The 19,391-nt window shown below is 50.3% G+C and overlaps 1 protein-coding gene across 4 annotated transcripts; it reads left to right on the top strand.

The window, feature by feature from the left end:
• Positions 1 to 1,094: 1,094 nt before the first annotated feature.
• LOC142904558 (transmembrane and coiled-coil domain protein 3-like) lies at positions 1,095 to 15,538 on the top strand. 4 transcript variants are annotated; one of them, XM_076050731.1, is made up of 4 exons: positions 1,095 to 1,383; positions 10,355 to 11,349; positions 11,693 to 11,828; positions 13,592 to 15,538. In XM_076050731.1, the coding sequence occupies exons 1-4, from the start codon at positions 1,318 to 1,320 to the stop codon at positions 13,895 to 13,897; spliced, it is 1,503 nt and encodes a 500-aa protein (XP_075906846.1). In that variant the 5' UTR covers positions 1,095 to 1,317; the 3' UTR covers positions 13,898 to 15,538. The 4 variants fall into 4 exon arrangements, with proteins under 4 accessions (XP_075906846.1, XP_075906845.1, XP_075906847.1 ...); XM_076050730.1 differs by lacking the exon at positions 1,095 to 1,383 and adding an exon at positions 4,168 to 4,503; XM_076050732.1 differs by lacking the exon at positions 1,095 to 1,383 and adding an exon at positions 7,704 to 7,790.
• The last annotated feature ends 3,853 nt before the right edge of the window (positions 15,539 to 19,391 follow it).

Genomic DNA, 19,391 nt, shown 5'->3' with positions numbered 1-19,391 from the left:
TATCAGATCTCTGTCTCACTCCACCTGCCCCTCCCTGCAGCAGTGTGCGCCTCTCTCACCAGACACCACTCTGTACCTACCTTGCTGAGGGAGCTCTGTCGGTGTGCACGTGTGCTCCCTCGCAGCCTCCAAAAGACAAACACTTATTGTGTGCGCGCCTGTTAAAGGTTAAGCAAGCTGTAGAGCAACACAGGCTGTTTTTGTTCAGCTGCTAAGGTGGATTAGCTCATTCCAAGCTGAGTCCATTTAGGGGAAGAAAGAAAAGGGGGGTGGGGGGAGGGGTGGGGGAGCTGCCTTGTTCCCAGGGCTCCGTTGGGTCCGAAATGAAAAGTTGATAAAGGTACTGCAGCCTGAACTGGTATATTCTTAAAATAGTAAGAAGGAGACGGTGAAATAATAGGTTGAAAAAAGGTGGACATTAATCGCAATTAAAAGGAATCATCGCAAAAAAATACACACCATAAAAGGTCAAACTAAACAAACTATAAACCTTTGTAAAAAAAAAAAAAAACAACAACAACAATACACATAGACCCCCACAACAGCAAACTGACTGAATACCCACAACTTCATGTGGTGTTGCACTAAGTTCCCAAAGTCATTTGCCTCTGGTTTGAATCATTTAAAGTAGACACTTTGTGCTTTCAATGTCTTCTATTTGAACAGGAGCTCCACTGTGCTCCTGCAGTGGAAAGCTACTGTCGTCGCTAACAACTTGATGTTGTTAGAACGCTATCATGCCAGATAAATATTAAGTTGTCATGAAGTATCTCATTTCACATCACGGTGACTTCGTGTGGTTTTCACACAATGACTTTAATTAAGTGGGTACGGTACTTTTTTATTTTATTTAAAAAAAAAAAAAAAAAAATACTCATTACATGTATTTGACGACATTCTTACTGGCTGTTCTCTCTCCTGATGGCCACGTGAAGGCGTTAACCCCTCCTCGCAGTGGCTCCGCGCGGAGAAGTGGGCGGAGTTTAAGATCACGCAGATCCCCCCCCCCCCCCCCCTCCCTCTTCATGTTGCAGAAGAGGCTGAACGCGAATATGCTCTCCGTGAGTAGGAGAGAGAGAGACACAGACAGCGAGAGAGAGAGAGAGAGAGAGAGAGAGAGAGAGAGAGAGAGAGAGAGAGAGAGAGAGAGGCGGTGGCGAGGAGACGGACAGAACAGACAGGAGGAGGAAACTGGGCAAAACATGGAAATGAGACAAGGCCAAGTGAGTTGCTGAACTGGACCGAAAGTGAGCGGGACTCTCGAGGATCTTCTTCATCATCATCGGCGTCGTCATCATCGTCATCATCATTATTATTATGCCCAGCGCCAACGTGTCGGTGCGAAGTTTATATGAAGTAGAGAAATACCTCGGCGCCCGGATGGTGAGTATCAGGAGTGTGTGTGTGTGTGTGTGTGTGTGTGTGTGTGTGTGTGTGTGTGTGTGTGTGTGTGTGTGTGTGTGTGTGTGTGTGTGTGTTTTACAGCAGCGTGGTGTGGTTTGTGACAGACGGACTGTAGCAGCGCTACATTGTTGTCCGATGATCTGCGAGTCATGTGAACGCAACAGCTGCCCCGTGGGTCCCCCCCCCCCACCACCCCCCTTTCTTGATCACAAACAATAGAATTAGTCGGTAAAATGCGCGGATGGCGGTCAGATGTACGGTGTTGACGTTGTTTTGCTGCCTTGACCATCTCTCAGAGCGCGTGAACTCGGGCTGGAAGCAGGATCTTTATTTTTTCTACTCCGGATCGGTGATGTTTGTAGAGGGTGTCTGTCTGGCGAGTGTCGCAAGTGAGCGACACAAGCCGGCCGGTGCCTTCAGTCCGCGGCATTCGCCTCGAAAATACAGGCAGCGGTTGTCTTTTCAAGCCAATCAAAGAGCTCGAATCGTCAATCGAATCTCCATTCCACTGGGTTCCGATTGAAGAAGAAGAAGAAGGAGAAGAAGAAGAAGAAGAAGAAGGAGAAGTAGAAAGGCAAGACGTGGTTGTGTCTGAATTTATTTGCATAAAAATCGACTAGTCGAAACAGAATATTTAATCAATAAGTCCCGCCTTCTCAAATCGAATATAAAAAAGACCAAACAAACAAACAAACAAACAAACGAAACACAAACAAGTGTACACCTCTTTATGTCCCCTTTATCAGACTAAAGGCCAGTGTGTGTGTGTGTGTGTGTGTGTGTGTGTGTGTGTGTTTTACAGTCATCCATATGGCTCTATCTTGCTGCCGGGATGAAGTCAGACTTTGACTATGTGCTTTACAGCACAGCTGGGTGGTGGCAGCCGTGGCCACAGCTGTAACTGAATAAACATTAACAGGCACCGATCCAAAGTGTGACTCGATAGAGTTCTTAATTGTATTTTTAATTGTGTTCCGAGGGCCGGCGTGTTTCCCGAGCGCGGCCGTCAAAACTTCGGGGGGATCCTTCCCGTCCGGCGCCAAACAGCCGGGTCTGGGTCGAGCCGAGCCGAGCCGAGCCGAGCTCAGCTTGCTCTCACAGTCAAAATCGCTGAGCGCAAAACGAGGAGTTCTCTTTGCGCCCACAGCTTCTGACTCTCTGACTGCTTTTGGTGGAGAACTTTTTTTCCCCTACAGACGTCGAAATGTAAATCCCCGGGAGCCCCGACTGATTGACTCGACTGTCGGTATTCACGTGCTCTCTGTCCCCCAGCAAGGCGCCTTCCTGTGCAACCTGAAAGTCAGTCACTCAGTCAGTCACTCAGTCAGTCACTCAGTCAGTCACACAGCAGGTTGCTGCCTTTCATCCTGCCTGCAATGCCTGGTTTACAATGTTTGTACATCATCAGCAAACTGCTAGCGAGCCTCCTGCCTCCTGCCTCCTGCCTGCTGCATGTTGCTGAGTTGTAAAACTAAAATATATTTGAGGACTTTGCAAGAGAACAAAACAAAACAAAACGGCCAACACTTCTTTATCTGACGACTGCTGTTTATTCATCAACTGGCGCATTTTGTGGCTCCACGACCATGTGAGTGTAATGGAAGCCCACGTCCTGGCCGCTCCATTGTGACCGGATTGGTGTAATTATGTTTTTCCTCTTTGTGTTGGCCTCGAGTGACATCCCAGAATTGCCCCCCCCCCCCCCCCCCAGCCACCCGGCCCCCCCCCCTCCGTCACAGACATTGTGCCGCAGATATCGTGGGCTCGCAGGCCAGAGATGATGCAAGGCCAGGGTTCGGGTGGCTCGTTTCCAGAGAGCTCCTTTGTTCGCCTGCCGGATGGCGGTTCTGCCGGGGCTCCCAGTGCCATTCCTCAATGGCTTCGTTTGTGAGAACCTCAAGCATCGAGCGTTGCGTCAGAGAGCCGCGTTTGCATAAACAGTAGCAGACATGGGGAATAAAAGAAGAAGAAAAAAAACAAACAGTTCATGATGATCATGCAAAGCCGGTTACCGGTAGTGGAGGTGGAGGGAGGTGGATTGCAGATGAGAGAGTGAAGAGAACAACATGCAGTCACGGCTGACAAGTCAGCTGAAAAACAGGGGGGTGGGGGGGGGGGACTAGTGGAGCTGTTCAAAACCCAGGGCCCAGGGATTGGTCCAGAACTTTTTACACGTTCATGTGTTGCTTTTTGTGGCGTGGCTGTTGAATTGCAGAAGTTATATCTACTCCCCCCGCCCCCCTAAAAATAGACCCACCTTTTTTTCAAGTTTCCTCCGTTATCATGAAATTTTGCCAAGAGATTTCAGGTATGAATCCAGCAGGTCCTGTTGTTCAATGGGAAGACGCTAATGCTTCAAAAACACCTTGCGATGTTCTCAATTTACCGTAAAAAAAAAACACAATCCAAAAAATGAAAATGGATGAGTAAAAAAAAAAATGATGCTGTGATGCTGCTTTGTCTCGTCATCCAGTCAAAAGTCATTATTTGCCACATTAGCAGCCTCTTAGTATGCCCTCTTCGCTTTGCTCCTCTCGCCCCCCCCCCTCCCCTCCCCCCACTCCTCCTTTGAATCACTCCATTGACTGCCGCATATTTTATCTTAATTGAATCCCATTCAATACTTTTGCAAGTCTGTGAGTGTGGTAGGCGGCCGCTGGGACTGTAATGGGCTATTGATTCAGTTGTGGCGCTCTGGCTGACACCCCCTCCAAACAACCCCCCCCCCAACGCTGGTTCCTCGCTCAGGAGACTCATGATGGCAGGAGGAACCCCTCCTCTCTTTTATTGGTCTGAAGGCCTCTGAAGGACAGTTGTGTGAGCACAGAGGGGCCTTGCAGGCAGCTGTGGGGTTGCAGATGAGAGGGGAGGGGGGAGGAGGGGGGGGAGGAGGAGGAGGAGGAGGAGATACTGGGTCAGCCCTTCTGGGTTCTCGCTCTGCTTCCCCTTCCCATGTGGCGGTGCGTGCGGCGAGCGCCGCTGCGTTGTGTTGTTTTAGATTGGGCGAAGATCGGCTGGAGGGAATACCAATCAGCACCACGGGGTTCTTCCCCTCGGTGGTTCTGTTCTCTGCTGAAGGGACGGTTTTGTTCCATCTCAGTGAGTGTGCCAGCTCCGTTCCCGTGTGTGTGTGTGTGTGTGTGTGTGTGTGTGTGTGTGTGTGTGTGTCTTTGTGTGTGTTTGTATTTATTTGGGTTGCACAGAGACTTTGACAGCGAGAATGCTAAACAAGTGGCGCGCTACACACTCTGCACACACACACACACGCACACACACACACACACGCACACACACACACACACACACACACACACACACACACACACACACACGCCTCAGCTCTCATAATGTTGCTCCTGTTGCTTCACATCTGCAAAAAAAAAAAAAAAAAACAACTAAACTCGTTAAAAAAAAAGTTGACAGCCATTTTTTTTGGGTGCGGTTTTGTCGCATTACAGCGACGTGTTGTTGTTGTTGTTGTTGTTGTTGTCGTTGTTGTTGTCGTCGTCGCCCAGGATGACACCTTTCTGTTAGTTATATAACAGGGAGGGACGGCGAGTTTGGAAAGACGGCGAGCCAGCTGCGAGGCGTCATCTCTATTCTGAGTTTAACGGATCAATATTTATATTCTCCCCCAAAAAACTGCTCGACTCTTTTTCGTGCAACACGCTCGGCTCTCACATCCAGTTCCGGTTCTACACGCTAAAGTGTCACGTTGCCTGCTTCTGCTTCTGCTTCTGCTTCTGCAGCTGCAGCTGCCTGATAAGCATAAGATCTGTTTACACGTGGGCTTTTTTTTTTTTTTAAAGAAAAAATGAATTGCTAACTAGACGATTGAACCAAGAGGCAGCGGCAGATAAACAGCTGCACTTTCAAAGCGTAGCTCAGTCAGAGTGCAGTGGGCCGCCCCCCCCCCCCCACCCCCAACCCCCTCCCCCTTCTTCTTCTTCTTCCTCCCAAACAGCAAGTGCAGCTTCCCCTTGTCAGGTCAAGATTGAGGCTAATGCAGTTGGAGTTTTGTGCTATGCTGTCTAGCGTGGTCAGGGTGCCAGAAATGGGTCACAGTGTTGGACAGACGCTGTGTGTGCTATGTAGGACAGTGTGGGGGACAGGGGGGCTCATACAGAGATGATCCCCCCCCCCCCCAATGCCCCCCATGACCACAGAGGCCTCAATAGATCATGTTGGTGTGGATTATGATGATGATGATGATGACAGTGCCGATTTGTTTTTGTGTTTCCTCCTGGTTTCTGCCAAACCAGTGTTACAAGGTGAGTCAAACACCGCTGGGCGTCAACCTCGCATGCTGTTGATGTTGCAAAAAGATATATTTTGACATATATCCCATTGAAAATTTGTGACATTAAAAAGAAATTGTAGACGTCGATGTGTCGTTAAAACTCTGCTGCGCTCCCAAAAAAAATGTTGTTTCTGCTCAAAATCTTGAGTTTGCGTCAAGTGTTGAGAATTTTTGCAAAAACGTTCTGGAAAAAAATAGAACATTCAAGTTTTGCATGATGCAAATTTTCAAATAATTGCTTTGCAAATACTGAGCCTCTGAACCATATACACTGCGGCTGCAGGCTAGCTAAGGCTACAGCCTTAGCTAGCCTGCAGTAGCCCACTAGTAAACACGCTACTACTTTAAAGCAGGTTTACACACTTATCTCACTGACACCCACATTGAAAGCGGTGTGCTAACGAGATGCAAGTTTCTCCTTCTGGTGCACGCCCCAGAGGGAGTTTCAGGCTCCCATGGCTACCTGAATGGTAGCTATCCCTATGCTAATGTATGCGTCGGCCCACCTAGTGTCAGTATTGGTAATACACATAGAGAAATTGACTTTTAATTGAGTTCAAACAAAGTATCGTTTGATTTGAGCACCCTTTGTAACATTTCCAAAAGTTTACTTCGACGCATTTCAGTTTGTTGCAAAAACATTTTCCATCAGTCTATCAGGCTAACAATCATTGTGAGGATGGTAAACAATGACTCCCTCAGAATGATGAAACCAGTAGAATCACTGACGATCAGGCAGATTGACAGAAAGAAAACCTTTTCCTCTCCTCTCGGAGTTCCACTCACTGAGTTCCAATTCGCCGTCATTCATGCGAGCACGTGGTGCCGATGGCCGCGCCGCTCATCTGGCCGCCCACCCCACCCACCCCACCCCACCCCACCCCGCCCTTCCGTTTAATCTTCGACCTGACATCCGAAGATGATCCACCTAAGTGTCAGATGTAACCGCCGCCATCTGCTGCAGTGGTCGCAGTGGTTTTCCCTTTTAGCTCCTCGGGGTGAGCTGGGTGTGGTGGGGGAGGGGAGGGGAGGGGAGGGGTGAGCGTGAGTTTGGTCCTCCTGCCGTCTCTCCAGTCATCACCAGAGGCCATCGGTTCATGCTGTTCATGCAACCCCAAAAAACTAAAGCCCTGGAGAATGCCTGCCCTAAGTGTTCGGGGGGGGTGGGGGAGGGGGGTGGGGGGGCACGGAGTGAAAAGTAGGGCAGCTCCTTGGCAAAAACTTTAGGAGGATGTTTATGTCTCGGGCAGGAGGCAAAATCTTTTTTGTGGAACCGCTCACCCAGAGAATCCGATCGCAGCCAGCCAGCAGCGCAGAGGAATCTTAAGCAGCCGCTGGAGAAGAAGGCAAATTGAATCAGCGTCATACTTCCATGAGAGATCCACCGCTTTCCTCAGCCTTGTTGCGCCAGAACATCTGGCTGGTGTTATTGATGTTATTTGAGCTGCGCTGCTTCATTGCTGCCAAAGGTCTGTCTGACTAAAGGTCCACTCCCCTCATTCTGGGTTCCCAGCTGCGGCTGTGATATTAACCCAGTCCAGGAGGAGCGTGAGAGGTACTCGGGCCGACGCTCTCTCTCTCTCTCCAAACATCTCCTGCTAACTTTCCTTCACCGCCGCCGCCGCCGCCGCCGCAGGCTAACAACTAGCGCTTTACCTTCTTGCCCTGCGTGGGACGAACGCACTCGCACAGCTCCATTCTCTCTCTCTCTCTCTCGCCCTGGTCTTTAATGTTCTTAGAGAGAATTTCCCACAGCACTTAAAAGTGAGGCTAGTGGTGGAAAAAAACGCTAGATTAGTTCCAGCGCAGCAGAGACAAGCTGGCTGGTGGGACAGGCGGCTCTTTGTGTTTGATTTTGATTTAAAAAAAAAAAAAAAGAAAAAAAAATTGAAGAGAGAGAGCGAGACCAACACATCAGCCCGTCTTCCGCCCTGCTGAAAGAAGGACGCAGTGCTGGACTCCAGGCTCGGGTTCGTGCGCCAGGCTCGGGTTCGACCAGAGCACCGAGGGGAGTGTTTTCAGACGAGGTGCTGGATTGCACTCTAGCGTTTACAGCGTTTACATCGGAGCCGTGGACGGGCCAGAGGTAGGACGCGACAAAGTCTTTCTTTTTGCTGCAATCCCCCCCCCCCCCACAAAACAAAGCCCCCTGTGTTTGAGAAGGACAGATGCCAGGGAGAGGAGGGAGAGTGGAGGGGGGGGTGGGAGGGATGAGGACAGAGGCTGAAACACTTCTCTCTAGTTCCACATCGCACTGAGTGGCTCAGGCTTCGCTACTCCAGTTACTGCATCGTTCTTAAGGAGGACCACTGACGAACCCTCGAAGAAGAGCTGGACGGTTAAAGAGTGACTGTTAAAGGAGCCGCTAAACGCTAAATTCATTCTTACTTGTGAATGAAGAATCGCTTCTTGAACACGTTCCACCTCCACACCACCTCAGCGCTTTGAACGTAGAGCTTTTTGGGGGAAATTGTCCCGTTGTGACGTCACAAAGGGGCGCCGACGCCCGCTGATAGCTCAGGTTAGCAACAACATCTCTGAATGGCTCTCAGCCGTGCCTTGGTTACGTCCCCTTAAAGCAAGCACATAGTTTCAGCAGGAGGCTCAAATCCAGCTATGCAGACGGCTGCAAACAGAGGGCTAAACACTGCTTCCTGGCAATGTGTAGGGTGTAGGGTTTGTTTTTGGACTGGAAGACAGCTCCGCTGGTGTCTGGGGGAGAAAAGAAGATCTGTACAGTTGTGAAAAACCTGCAGGAGAGCTCGGGTCACATGATCGGCCCCAGGAACAGGAAGTGCTGCTCGCTTGTCTGAGCCTCGACTCTGGAGTCCACAGGCTGTCACACTTTGTGTGCTTGTTCCAGCTGGAGGGTTTAAAAGATGACACACACACACACACGCACACACACACACACACACAGTCGCACGCATGCACGCACACACACTCACACCCACCAAATTCTTTCTGACTAAACAGTTGCTCCAGCAAACCAGTTCCACCAGTCGGCCCGGTCCACAAGCAGCTAACTGGGCTGCGAGTGCAACTGGATCTCCTCAACGCAGTTCATTTTGCAAGAGGAGTCGCTCTTTTTCCCCTTCTTCTCCCTTTTTTTTTTTTTTCTTGCTGTTTCTGAAAGCGTCTTTGTCCAGCTGGTCTGAGCTGCAGTGCGTCACCACCGGTCACACCTGATTATCCCAGTGTGACACGCGTCACATGACCCGCAGTGGCGACGGCGGCCGAGCCGAGGCGCGTCGGACAATGGAGAGAGGTGTTTTTTGTTTGTTTTTTGTTTTTCTCTTCAGGCGAATATGCAACAGTGGATGCGGGCGATGTGGCAACGCTAAGTGGCGGCGGCTGAGCCCTTAAGTCCGCCTCTGGTCGGTGGAGTCGGTCTGGGCCGGGTCTGCGCGCTGGAAAAGCACCGCAGTCACATTGGTGGAGGATTAGCGCAGCTTTGCCACGCCGCCCGACGCGCTTGCTTCACAACACTTTGCATCGCACTCTGTCGGCTTACGCCACCTCCTCTTCCTCTTCATCATCATCATCATCGACGGCATCGTCGGCCCTGTTTGTTCCGTCAGCAACTTCACCACCTCCGGCGCCGCGTCCACTAGTTCCTCTCACTTTTCTGCCTCTGCGGAGCCGCGATTAAACTTGCCCACGTAAGCCATTTCTCCTCTTTCACTTCCTCAGAGCGATAGCTGACGGAGCCACCACTTCATTTTTTGGCTCGTTTGTCTGATTGTGGCAGCAGAACCCCGGCCGCGGTGTCAGCGACCGCCTCAATCAGACAAAAATGACACAGTGTTGATTTAAAAAAAGAAAAAAAAGAAAAAGCAAACAATGGTCCAATGTCTGGAAAAGGGATTTCCTGGGCTTTTTTTTTTCCCCCACTGGCTCATCTCGCTCGCTCTCGCCTTGTCTGACATTATCAGCTGACCTACATCAGACCGTGCGCTCCACTTCTTCCGCACACATTAAGGGCCGTTATCTGAAATTTGTCAGGTCCGCGTGCCAAACTGTAAACAAACGGGATTAAACTGTGGCAGCCGGCGTTGGCGCGCACACACACACACACACACACACACACACACACACACACACACACACACAGATGGCATTACAAAGACAGAATCTAAAGCAGATGCGTGGCGGGGCTGGAGATGAAGCTCACATTATTGAGGTTGTTGTTTCGCCACCGGGACACGAGGAGGTGTCGTGAAGAGAGTTTGGATTTAGAAAGAAGACAGTGGGAGTGAAAGAGACTCGCGACTCTCAACCCAATTATTCAAAGTGTTGATCCGGGAGGGACGGTGAGGAGGGGGGGGGGGGGGGACAGTGTGGCCAACGTGCTGCCGAGGGGGATTGGATGCCAGCTGGCTGCGGTGGAACATGATGGTAATAATAATAATAATGATAATGATACTAATGACACGACCCGTCTCCATGAAGAATCCCGCGATGTAGAACAAAGTGCTTCGTCTTCGTGGAACCGAATGAGCGCCGCCGAGCAGCGCTAACAAACTCGAAGCTGTTGCTGCCACGTGCGGTGCCGAGCCGGGGGGGGGTCGGGGGGCGCCGAGCGGCACCGAGCGGCACTTAATCAGATCACACGTTTCGCCCGCTGAGATCTTCTGTCCTCCCCGGCAGGAGCGGAGCACTGAGGGGAGTTCTCTGAGCCTCTCTGCATCCATGCGCCGCGGCTCCTCGGAGAACAACTTGGACCTGGACGTGAGCGATGGGAGCCCCGGTCCCGGTGCCGGCCCGGGCCTGGAGGTCCATCGCAGCCGCTCGTGCCTGGACGGCCTGCAGCAGAAGATCCTGAAGGTGACGGAGCAGCTGAAGATCGAGCAGACGGCGCGCGACGAGAACGTGGTCGAGTACCTGAAGCTGGTGAACAGCGCCGACAAGCAGCAGGTGGGCCGCATCAAGCAGGTGTTTGAGAAGAAGAACCAGAAGTCGGCGCAGAGCATCGCCCAGATGCAGAAGAAGCTGGAGCAGTACCACCGCAAGATGAAGGACGGCGACGGGACCCCGCCCCGCCGCTTTGGCGCCAAACACAGCACCATCCCCAGGGAGTCGCCCCGCCAGCTGCTGAGGGACATGACGGGCAGCGGGCGCCACCCCACCATGGACAAGATCAAGACCATCGGGCCCGGCGTCTCCCTCTCGCCGCCCTTCTTCTTCAGCAAGCCGCGGGAGATCGCCAACCTCATCAGGAACAAGTTCGGCAGCGCAGACAACATCGACAACCTGAAGAGCGGCCTGGACGCCTGCTCGCCGCCGCCGACGGCGCTTCCGACGACTCTGCCCGGCGACCCGGCCGCCAGGGGCCTCAGCAGCAGCGCCTCGCTGGTGGGGAAGCCCAGGTACCCCAGCGACGACGAGTGCTCCTCGGGCAGCGCCTCCATCTCAGCCGACAGCAACGGGAACCTGGCGTCGGCCGCCGTGACGTCGCTGGCCAGCAGGGCCGAAGGCCAGCAGGCGGCTGAGGACGGCCAGAGCCGACTGGTTCTGAGCCTGGAGGAGCTGGGCGAGATCCGGGACGGCCAGACTCAGCTGGAGGAGGACATGGAGGAGCTCAAGTCCCAGTTCCAGAAGGAGTACGGCGTCATCAGCCAGACCCTGCAGGAGGAGAAGTACAGGTAGGACACACAGGAACTTTGACAGCTTATTTAAAGGAGTTTCTTGCTGCTTGCCACACTTTTTACAAACCGGCTGTGGTAAAAAAAAAAATAGCCTCTCACTCGAAGCAACACCTAAAGTCAGGTTTTGGCTCTGCCTTGTGTTTACTTCCTGGTGGAAGGTCTGTGAACAGAGGTCTAAATATGCTGTTTTGTGCAAGGCTGCTTCACTGGAGTCTGGAAAGAAAAAGAAATATTTGAAAATGACTTATATATATATATTTTTTTTCTTTTCATTGCCGTAATGAAATTGCCATTGGAGTTTATCCCAACACCTCTGACTCCTCCCTCCCCCGGCCACCAGGTACCATCGTCTGGAGGACCAGCTCAACGACCTGACGGAGCTCCACCAGCACGAGATGTCCAACCTGAAGCAGGAGCTGGCCAGCATCGAGGAGCGGGTGGCCTACCAGGCCCAGGAGAGGGCTCGGGACATCCAGGTAGACCTCGGTCACGTTCTCCTTCAGAGTCCAGCCAACAGGCCGCCTGCCAGACAGCAGATGGTCTCTCTGTCTGTTTGCCCATTGATGCTTTTGTCTGTCTGGTTATTCTTTGCTTTTGTTTTTTTTTCCACGCATGACTCGTCAAATAAAGAGAGATTGAATAATTGGGGATTAAAGTTAAGCTGATAATGAAAAATGTACAGGATCAGATCAAGGTTTTAGGTTGCCACAGTGTAGCGTCAGATACTATATTTTGATATCTAACTATTTCAGCCCTGGCTGAAAGCTCTACAGAGTCACAGCTGTGTTTGCTTTAACACTGCAAAAAAAAATAAAATAAAATAATAAATAAATAAATAAATAAATAAATAAATGAATAAATAAATAAAATCTCTTAGAGATTTCTCTCTTTCCTTTCTGTTTTCTTTTATGAAGCTTCCTGGTGATCATCAGCTGATCATAAATAAACTGCTATTAACCACACGAGCCTCACTGACACCAAACTGACTGCAGGAAGTCTCCCTCTGTCTGTCCAGTTGGGTTGAAAATAACCCGACACGCCAGACGGGACCTTTCTGAAAAGCCTTTCAGTGCGTTCGGTAAAGAGCCTTTTGGAGGTGGGAGGCAAAACTGTGTGGACTGTGATTGGCCAGACAGCGTGCCTGTCGTCTTCACCTCATTTGTTGCTGCAAGATTTGCAAATAGGAGGCTTCCTGTTGGCGTGAGAGGTATTGTTGGCTGCGCGTGGCTACGCTGACGCTAGTGTAGCCTTGCCTGGCCTAGCCTGGCCTAGCCTGGCCTAGCCTGGCCTAGTCTCGTCTCAATGTTACAGTTTTAACAAATCAAAAGGGTTGTAAAGCAAAAAGGTATTGGGGACCATTGGGGATAAAAGCCATCTAGTTTTGATAAAAGTGTTTAATAAAAGCGCTTAGGCTAATCTTTTTAGCAGCGATTTGCAATGTTTGCAACTAAAGTATTAAAGAGCTTTAATCCTCTCAAGCCTCCCACCTGTTTATACATAGGAAGATGGTTGGCACAAGGCTCCTATGATTCCTTGAGGAAGTCCAGCACCTCTATTAATAAAAATCTTTTCAAAAGGCACATTTTTTTTGCTTCGATCACTCATAATCCACTTGAAGATCACGTTGCAGATTGTTGTGTGTTGTGCCCACAAAGTGGATGCTAAGTCGCGTTTAAAAAGAAAAAGAAAAAAAGCAACATGGAAGGAGAGAAAAGTGGAGAAACATGCAAAAAAAAGTGACCGGAGCTAAAAACCAAAACCAAAAAAACAAACAAAAACCCACATTAAATCTCCAATATTGATGGTAAAAATTCAGAAAAACAAAATGGGTTTACTAAATTGATAGAATTAGAAAAACAATGTTGATTTGTGTCAAAAATAAATCAGAAAAATAGCATTTCTTTCTGATGGGGAGTATCGTTGATAAAATGCCAGATTACTAACATAATTATTTATGAAATACAAACGCAGTCTGTCAGATGTTGACAAAGTGGAGTTGAAATCTGAGTGATCCGGCTGCCCAGTAAGATTCATTTGAAAACTCCTCACGTGCAATATTCTTGAAAAGAGCCGGTCAGAGACTCTGCTGTCTCATTGTACTTTGTGCTTTTCACAGAAACCGTGTTGCTTCAGCACTTTTCAGCAAACCTCTTCACCCCGTTAGCGCCCTGATGAACCTCCGCATGCTAACGCCCACTCGCTCTCTCTCTCCCCTCTCTCTCGTCTGTCCGTCTCCCAGGAGGCCATGGAGTCGTGTCAGACCCGCGTCTCCAAGCTGGAGCTCCAGCAGCAGCACCAGCAGCAGACGGTCCAGCTGGAGAGCCACGATGCCCGCGTCCTGCTGGGCAAGAGCATCAACATCATGCTGGCCATCATCACCGTCATCCTGGTGTGCGTCTCCACCGCCGCCAAGTTCGCCGCGCCGCTCATGAGGAGCCGCCACCACGTGTTCGCCACCGTGCTCGCCGTCTGCTTCCTCACCTTCTTCTGGAGGAACTGGGAGCGCCTGCAGCACACCTTAGACACTCTGCTGGTTCCGGCCTGACGGCGGTGAAGGTCCGGGGAGGGAAACCAGAGACGCTTCACACGCACGCGGCCCACGATTGGTTGTACAATTGTCGGCGCGTACAAACTGTTTTTTTTTTTTTGTTGTTGTTTTTTTTTTCAACAAAAGAAAACTCAAACTGAAGAGTTTTCCTCTTGATTTTACTTTATCCTCTCGTCTCTCGGCGGGTCTCTAACACAGTTTCTAACTAAATCTGCAAATAGTATTTATTCAACCATGAAAATGTTTGATGTTGTTTTTTCCTAAAAATTGCTATGAAACCGATCATTTGCTTCATGAGACATTAATTAGACAATTAGTAGGTCAAAGAATGGTGCAGTTTGTATGCACGCACGCACGCACGCACACGCACAGCCTCAGTGCACAACCAAGGCGATGGCTGTGAAATGCTGGAAGCGGCTGTAATGTGGACTTTTGCACACTTGGCCCCCCCTTTGTTCTTCTCAGTGACGCTAACTGGCTACCTGTCATCGTTTCATGTCAGCTGTGTGTGTGTGTGTGTGTGTGTGTGTGTGTGTGTGTGTGTGTGTGTGTGTGTGTGTGTGTGTGTGTGTGTGTGTGTGTGTGTGTACAAACTCTAGGGCGCTGTCCGTCCTCCCGTCTAACACACAGTTGTGTTTATTTTCCTCTCTAACTCTTCTTGTCTCGTCTTGTTTGGCCGAGTGGCCAACGCCCCCCTCTGCCCCCCCCCCCTTGTTGGTGCGTGTGCACACCACTTCCTGTTACTTCAAGTGCAATATATATATATATATATATATGTTTGATTTCTAAGCACACTTTTGAGAAAGAGAGACGGGAGAGAGAGAGAAGGTGTTGTCGTCTTCTTACTGCAGGGTTTCAGAGGAAGTGACATTGGCGTCGGTGTGTGAGATCTATAACCAGCGAGGCCTCTGCTGAGCTCTGATAAGTCTCCTTCTCTCAGGGGGTCTGAGGAAAAGAAAAGAAATCAATCCGGCTTCTTTATGGAGCTGATGGTGTCGTCAGACCAGCGGCTGGTGGCTGCCCTCCTCCAGCCAGCCAGCCAACACACACACACACACACACACACACACACACACACACACACACACACACACACACACACACACACACACACACGGCCTGATGTCGGCGGTGTACTAATAATGTGATGGAGAAGGTTGAACTTATACTGTGATAAATGTCTCTTTTCTGAGCAGCGATGCAATTCTCACTTTTTTTTTTAAATTTCATTTTTTTAGTCCTAAAAGAGGGCAAAATACATTACAGACTTTTAAGTCACCAACCTTGAGCCTATTTTTGTTTTATTTTTTTTGTTTTTGTTGTTGTTGTGACTGACTCATGTATTATCTCATGTGTGTCTTCTCTACTTGAAGTCTTTAGACCACTTTTAACCTTTTTTGTGTCCGTCACGGCGTTTGACTCGTGTCTCTTTTCCTACTCACGAGTTTTCTCATCTTCTCATTTTCTCTCTCTCTCTCTTCCTCATGAAGACACTTTACCTACAGAGCTACACACCTGGTTTACATTCTCTTCCACACCTCCGCTGGACTATGTGATCAATCAAGAGTTGTAATTTCACACTGCACGTGCCTTTTGTCTTACAGTCTCTGTTAAATTAAACAAGTCTTTTTAATCAAACTACGGCTGACTCGCTTAGTTTTTACTTGCTTTTTTTGGGGGGCACATTTCCCCTGGTAGTTGGCGAAGGTCAGAAAGTATTTAATTCTCTTTCTTAAAAAAAAGAAAGAGACAAATATTCCTCAACTTGCTGACACAGAGTGGCGAGCCTTTCTTCATTACTCCTTTTGTGAATAATAATAATAATTAAAAAAAATCCTTTTGTCGCACCCCTTTCAGACCTTTCCCCTGAAGAATTAATCTGCAGAGAACTAATTGAATTAAGTGTAAAAAAAAAAAAAAAAGGCGGGACATTTTAGAGCTGCCTGTATTTTTGCTCCACCGCCGCCAGGGGGCGGTGACGCTACATCGCTGATGACGGCAGAAAGAACGACAGCGTCGCAGCAGCAGTCGCAGCAGCAGAAGCAGCGTGTCGCCCAGTTTGATCTCCACTTTTGTCTGACAACTCTCAAGAAGACAAACAACAACAACAACAGCGCGAGGAGTCAATACCTGCGGATGAGATCATAAGGCTGTCGGGTAGTAGCGCCCTCTGCTGTAGGTACAAAGTCTCTAGGGGCAGAGTGTGTTGTTTGTCTGTAGTGATGTGTGTGTGTGTGTGTGTGTGTGTGTGTTGGTTGTGGTGGAGTGCAGAACATGTCAGTGTGAGGCAAGAGGCAGAGATGAAGATTGCTAAACTTCTCTTCTGCAGGATGGACCAGGATCAGGACTGAGGACATCAGTGGGGTGCTGGTGTTTTGGAGATGAAGCCGGAGGAGGCCGAGACTGAGAGGGTTTGGAACAGGTACAGAGGAGAGGTGGTGAATATCTGGGTGGGAGGCTGCCAGGAATGTCGCGAAGCAGGACGTGAAGGTTGTTGGATGTGAGAGAAGAAGGATGCGGGAGGTCAGAGGGCTGGATGAAGGTTCTCCACACAACCGTCTTCATACAGGGCCGCTGGCAGCGTCGACAGGGGCGGCGGTGTGGTACTCCAGCTCTATACTTGGATCGTAAAGAAAGGAAAACAATAAACGCCGCGGCAGCCCCCGCAGAGTAAACACACACGGTGTACAAAACCATTTAATTGAAAGCTTCATTCCAATAAACTGCAAAATTAGAATCCTCTGGGATGTTCTTCCGGCTGTGAGCTCGTCATCACATAAGTGGCTTTTAGTCGGTGATAAACAACATGAATTAAGACGACACATCCTCGTTAATTCATGCATATGAATCCACATTAATCCCCGGGTGAGGCGTCGTAAATCAAGCGGCAGCAAACAAACTGAATATATAGTAGTTTTTTTTTTTTGTTGTTTTTTTTCCTTTTGCTCGTGGCATTGCCACGGCAGCGGCGGCTTTAAACGACGCATCGTCGTCGGAGGAGGAGGAGGATGAGGAAACGCGGGCCGTGTCACCTGCAACGACAACAGTCTGACAGACACACCAGCGGAGGAGCTGCAGCTCGCACACAGCCGCAGCGGCGCACTGCCGTGCTTATATATGGGTCACCTGGCACGGCGGCGTGCACGCTTTATTTCTGCCGCTTGCAATCAGAGCGGAGACTCGCACACAGACAAACACACAAACACGCACACACACACACACACACACAGAGTGAGATGCGGCAACACAAATTGGGATGATGGAGCTTAACTGGGGATCTCGGGTCCTCACACAGCGTTCCCGGCCTGCATGGGTTGGAGAGTAGAAATGAAAAAAACTGAGTCGTGCACACATCTGTGTGTGTGCGTGCGTGTGTGTGTCCGTGAGTGTGTGTGTGTGTGTAGGAGGAGGAGGAGGAGGAGGAGGACTCGCTGTGTTCTTTGCATTTGTGGAGCAATGGAGGCCTCTGGGGGAAGAAAAAAGAAGAAACACACTCAGGGGCATTGGTGCTAGAACACACACACACACACACACACACACACGCGCACACACACACACACACACACACACACACGCACACACACGTGCACGCACGCACGCACACAGAGAGAGGCTTAAAAATGGAGATTGTGCTTCCTGTGTTTTGAAGGTGTGAATAGAGAATGTATTCCACCCCAGCCTCTGTCCTCCGCTCTCTTTCTCCCGCTCGCCATTGTGGGACTGGAAAAAAAAAAAGCGAGAGCCTCCCTTTGATGTGTCCTCAGATCCTGCGTGTTGTCTTTCCCTCTGTGCACCCATTCACAAGGCTCCATAATGAGCAGCTAATTATCCCAGGACCTCATCTGGTCTCTTTGGGGCCTCCTCCTCCTCCTCATCCTTCCTCCTCCTCCTCCTCCTCCTCGTCCTCGTCCTCATCCTTCCTCCTCCTCCTCTTCCTTCTCACACGGGTTGGCATGGTGACCCGGTCGGCGATGGAGCCAAAGCGGGGCGGCCTCAGCTCCTTTTCTCAGCGAGGGGGAAGTGAAAGGGAAATATTATTTTTCCACCCCTGGGAAGGCAACGAGGAGGCAGCAGGAAGTGAGCAGCATGGATTTAGAGTCCTGTGTATCTGGCCCCATTATTTGTGTATGTGCGCGCCTCTGTTTATAAATACACATCCAGCTGTGCACATGATGGGAAACTTCTGACCTCTCCACTGTGACCGTGACGTGGACGCGGCCTCGTCGGGCAGAACTGGGCCCGTCCCCTGTTTCCTGGCGGCGTGGAAAAAAAAAAAAAAAACCAACAAAAAAACCAAGCGTCCCCTTCCTTTGGCGCCAGGGGATGAAAACGGATCCTGCATCCAGCGCATTCTTTCACCACTCAGCCAGCCGGCCCTGCCATCCGTGACCCACACACAGTCGTCGACGGGTTGAAAAACGGCCCGCAGAGAATCCCGGAATCATGGAGAAATTTGTCATCGCTCATATAAATCACCTCTTAACACCCCGCCTGCTCCTCCCCGGTTCAAACGCACCTCCGATTCCTTTTGTAGTTGCTAGGCAACCGGTGCCACGGCGATGCTCGGTGTTAAAGGCTGTGGCAGCTGAATGGCCGTCTTTCACGGCTCTGCGTCTCAGCTGAGCGGCCGACGGCTGACAGCGGCTGCGACGCGGTGCTGCGGGACGTTGATTATGGCGCTGGCGCGCAGCCCCGCTGCGGGCAGGAAGCAAAGCAAGCAGCGGCGGCCTGGAGGTCCGAGCGCACCATGTGACACATGGCGACCTCCTCGCTGGTAACGCTAAGCGACGGAACGGCAGGTTCCCTGTCACCACCTCGTCATCGGGTCTTCATTCTGCACTCCAGTGGGGCGGCGCTGCATGAAAAAAGGAACTTGGAGAACAGCATCTTTAGCCCCCTGTTTACTGCCTCCTGCAAAAAAAAAAAAACTTTTCGTCGCCTGCTAAAACCACCAGCTTCTCAGACCTTCCACGTGTTTGGAAGGCGGAGCTGACTTCTGTGTTAGCCAGGCAGAGAGGCCCTTTGTGACATCAGACAGGGCTGGTTTTCAGAAATGCATGTTCGACTCATACATCCTAAAAAGATGCATCAAGCAGAAGAACTACAGGGTGGAGTTTTCTCATTTCTTAGGGAGTTTATTGTTATGATGCAATACTCAGATTTGGCCTCTTTCAAATATTTCCCCCGCCCTCTGTTAATCTGTTTACTGAGGGTTGTCGGTTTGCTTATGTTTTGCATTACTCTGCATTTCCTTCGGCTTTTGGCCTGCCTACTGCTCGCTCACCCCCCCCCCCCCCCTCGTGGAGCCGCTCTGGCCATCTGTTCACCCTGCGCACGTGATGAGTCACCTCCAGATCCTGCAAAAGCACCCCCACAGGCTGCCGAGTGCAGCAAAAAAATAAATAAATAAATCATCTTTTCACGGAAACTCTCTGACCTCCAAGTGCATCCACTTTTACTCACACTTTCTCCCCTGCCCCCCAAAAAAATG

Source organism: Nelusetta ayraudi, unplaced genomic scaffold, assembly GCF_046127955.1.
Source record: "Nelusetta ayraudi isolate G7.1 ecotype Tasmania unplaced genomic scaffold, CSIRO-AGI_Nayr_v1 ptg000129l, whole genome shotgun sequence".
Lineage (NCBI taxonomy): Eukaryota > Metazoa > Chordata > Actinopteri > Tetraodontiformes > Monacanthidae > Nelusetta > Nelusetta ayraudi.
The sequence above is the reverse complement of the archived record's forward strand: the minus strand, read 5'-3'. Positions and strand labels throughout refer to the sequence as shown.